The 2,341-nt window shown below is 44.6% G+C and overlaps 2 protein-coding genes across 2 annotated transcripts; both read left to right on the top strand.

Moving 5' to 3' along the window:
* Window positions 1-639: 639 nt before the first annotated feature.
* On the top strand, window positions 640-1,144 carry VDBG_08624 (conserved hypothetical protein; the record flags this gene model as incomplete). The annotated part of the gene is made up of 2 exons (XM_003000782.1): window positions 640-817; window positions 873-1,144. The coding sequence occupies 2 exons, from the start codon at window positions 640-642 to the stop codon at window positions 1,142-1,144; spliced, it is 450 nt and encodes a 149-aa protein (XP_003000828.1).
* A 93-nt stretch (window positions 1,145-1,237) lies between these two features.
* VDBG_08623 (conserved hypothetical protein) lies at window positions 1,238-1,982 on the top strand (the record flags this gene model as incomplete). Its single annotated transcript, XM_003000781.1, has 2 exons — window positions 1,238-1,505; window positions 1,571-1,982. 2 exons carry the CDS (start codon window positions 1,267-1,269, stop codon window positions 1,746-1,748), a joined length of 417 nt encoding a protein of 138 aa, XP_003000827.1.
* Window positions 1,983-2,341: the final 359 nt, after the last annotated feature.

The following is a 2,341-nucleotide window of genomic DNA, read 5'->3' as shown; positions in this document are numbered from 1 at the left end:
AGAGACATCTTCAGTGGCTAGATCCACAGAAAGCGCAACGCTTCAGCTGTTGATGACTTCCCAGGCTTGATACGGGATATCGCGGATGCTCTAAACTCATCTGGCGATGCTTTGCGGGCTCTCGACTACTACGAGCTCCTACGAAATTCTGTCTATGGTCAAGACCCAGACCTTCTGCTCGATCTTGGCAAATGCCATCTCACTAAAGGTGACACTGGTGCAGCTGAAGACTGTTTTTTACTCACCATACAGGTGGACGATAGCAACATTGAGGCTCGCATCGAACTCGCTAAGATTTACGAGGATGCTAGGGAAGATGAGGAAGCACTCATCCTCGTCACAGAAGCTATTGCATTGCAGGGCGCTGAAGAACATGCATATCGTGCTGTTCGCGGCAAAACTGATGCGTATTCGGCAGACGCGGACGCAACCACTAAAACCAGAAAACGGCCGCACGGGCACAACCCAGCTCCAGGTTCAGTTGTGAGACCCCGGTATCGACCTAAAAGATTGGTCGCGCCCGACCAACGACGGCGGGAGGAGCGTGACCGGGCTGACGAGCTCTCGCGACGCCACAAGGAAGTACGTGACCTCAAGAGGGGGATCCAAGAAGGCAACCGAGGGCTCATACCAATATGGATGGCAGCAGCGAAAGACCTCGTGGATGATTTTCGCTCCTTTAGGAAGTTTTATACTTGGGACAAATACGTTAAGTACCTGGGCGCGAGCGAGGGGATTGTCTTCAACGCTCCTATCGAGACGCAGTACGGTACAGGCACATCAGAACTGCACGAGCTGGCCGAGAGATTGTCTCGGAGTGAGTACACGAAAGTTTCCCATATTTTAGGTCTATCGTTGACATATTGAAACAGACGTTGCACCTTCACAGGGGGACGATGGCAGGGTTCATGTGCCATCGGATGATGACGGCCACCGCGGTATACCTTTTGGAGAGTGGCTGGAGCTGTTTCTTGATTTTGCAATAAGCCTGGCGCTCGAGGGACATGGCCACGAAGCCTATCAGGTCTGCGAGGCCGCTCGAGACTCGATTGTCTTCGTGAACTCAAAAGACTTCATGTTTCTCATTCATGTGGCATGGGCCGGTAAGTTTGAAACCTGCCTCACGGCATCTGGACATATCTAACTTATATGTGAATAGCATGTGCAATTTATCTCGGAGACGAGGAGATGTGCGTTGCTATGGCAAGATTCTTCACAAAAGTACAGCAACTCGACTCGGATTCTTATCGCATAGTTTGCCGCTCTATGTCGATGTATCAATCTCCTGCATCGTGGTATAACTCGGGTCCGTCCAGAAGTATATACTACGAGCAGATTCGCTTGATCGATGCTACACAGCTTCGGTCAACTCAACCAGGAAACCCAGGTAACGATCCCGGTGGACAATTCAACAGCTCAGGGGCAAACAAGAAATCTCGATGTGTGTTTACTCACGCTCTACGGCCACATTCTGTTCACCTCGACCAGTTATACCTATGCCCTCAGTGAGTTCATGCTGGACATGTTATTATGACAGTTGTTTTCCGTACAGCCGCTGATATATCGACAGACTATTTTTTGCGGGCCCGCTCGCTCGATCCTATGAACCCGATGATAAACCTCAGCGTTGGACTTGGCTACATCCATCATGGCTTAAAGCGGCAGTCGGAAAATCGGCAATACCTTATTATGCAGGGTCTTGCGTGTTTGTTCGAATACGCGAGTTGTCGTATGAATGGCTCCGATAGTCAGAGACGTGAGGCGCTTTTTACAGTGGCACGTTCGTTCCACATGCTCGGTCTCCATCACCTGGCACATTGTTGGTATCAAAGGGTTATTGACGACCAGAGTATTCATCCAGGAGTATCTCCTGGAGACCGTGATACTGTTACTAATGCAGCCTTTAATCAGTATATCATTCTGATAACTAGCGAGGAGAACACTAATTTAGAGGCGAGCCTTCTCTGTAGACTAGTTCTTTAAATTACCAGAGTACTACTTTATTTTAGAATATCTTACCTAAGTAATTTATTTAATTTGATATCAATAAGGTTGAATAGATAAGAATATAATATTATATATATAATTAATTACTTTAAGCTTAATATATATATAGGTAATAATTAAATAGAATTATAAATATCTTTACATATATAAAGAAGATACTTATTTAACTTTAAATATATTATTTAACTTTAAATATATTATTTAAAGTTTAAATAAACTTTCTTTATATTATCGACTAGGATTAAAGTTAAATAATAGTTCTCTTATATTTATTCTATACTATAAGTGAATAGGCAAAATAGGATATTATTTAAGGTTCTAAGTATTAATAGTA

Source organism: Verticillium alfalfae, genomic scaffold (assembly GCF_000150825.1).
Source record: "Verticillium alfalfae VaMs.102 supercont1.13 genomic scaffold, whole genome shotgun sequence".
Lineage (NCBI taxonomy): Eukaryota > Fungi > Ascomycota > Sordariomycetes > Glomerellales > Plectosphaerellaceae > Verticillium > Verticillium alfalfae.
This window is presented reverse-complemented; position numbering and strand designations above follow the sequence as displayed.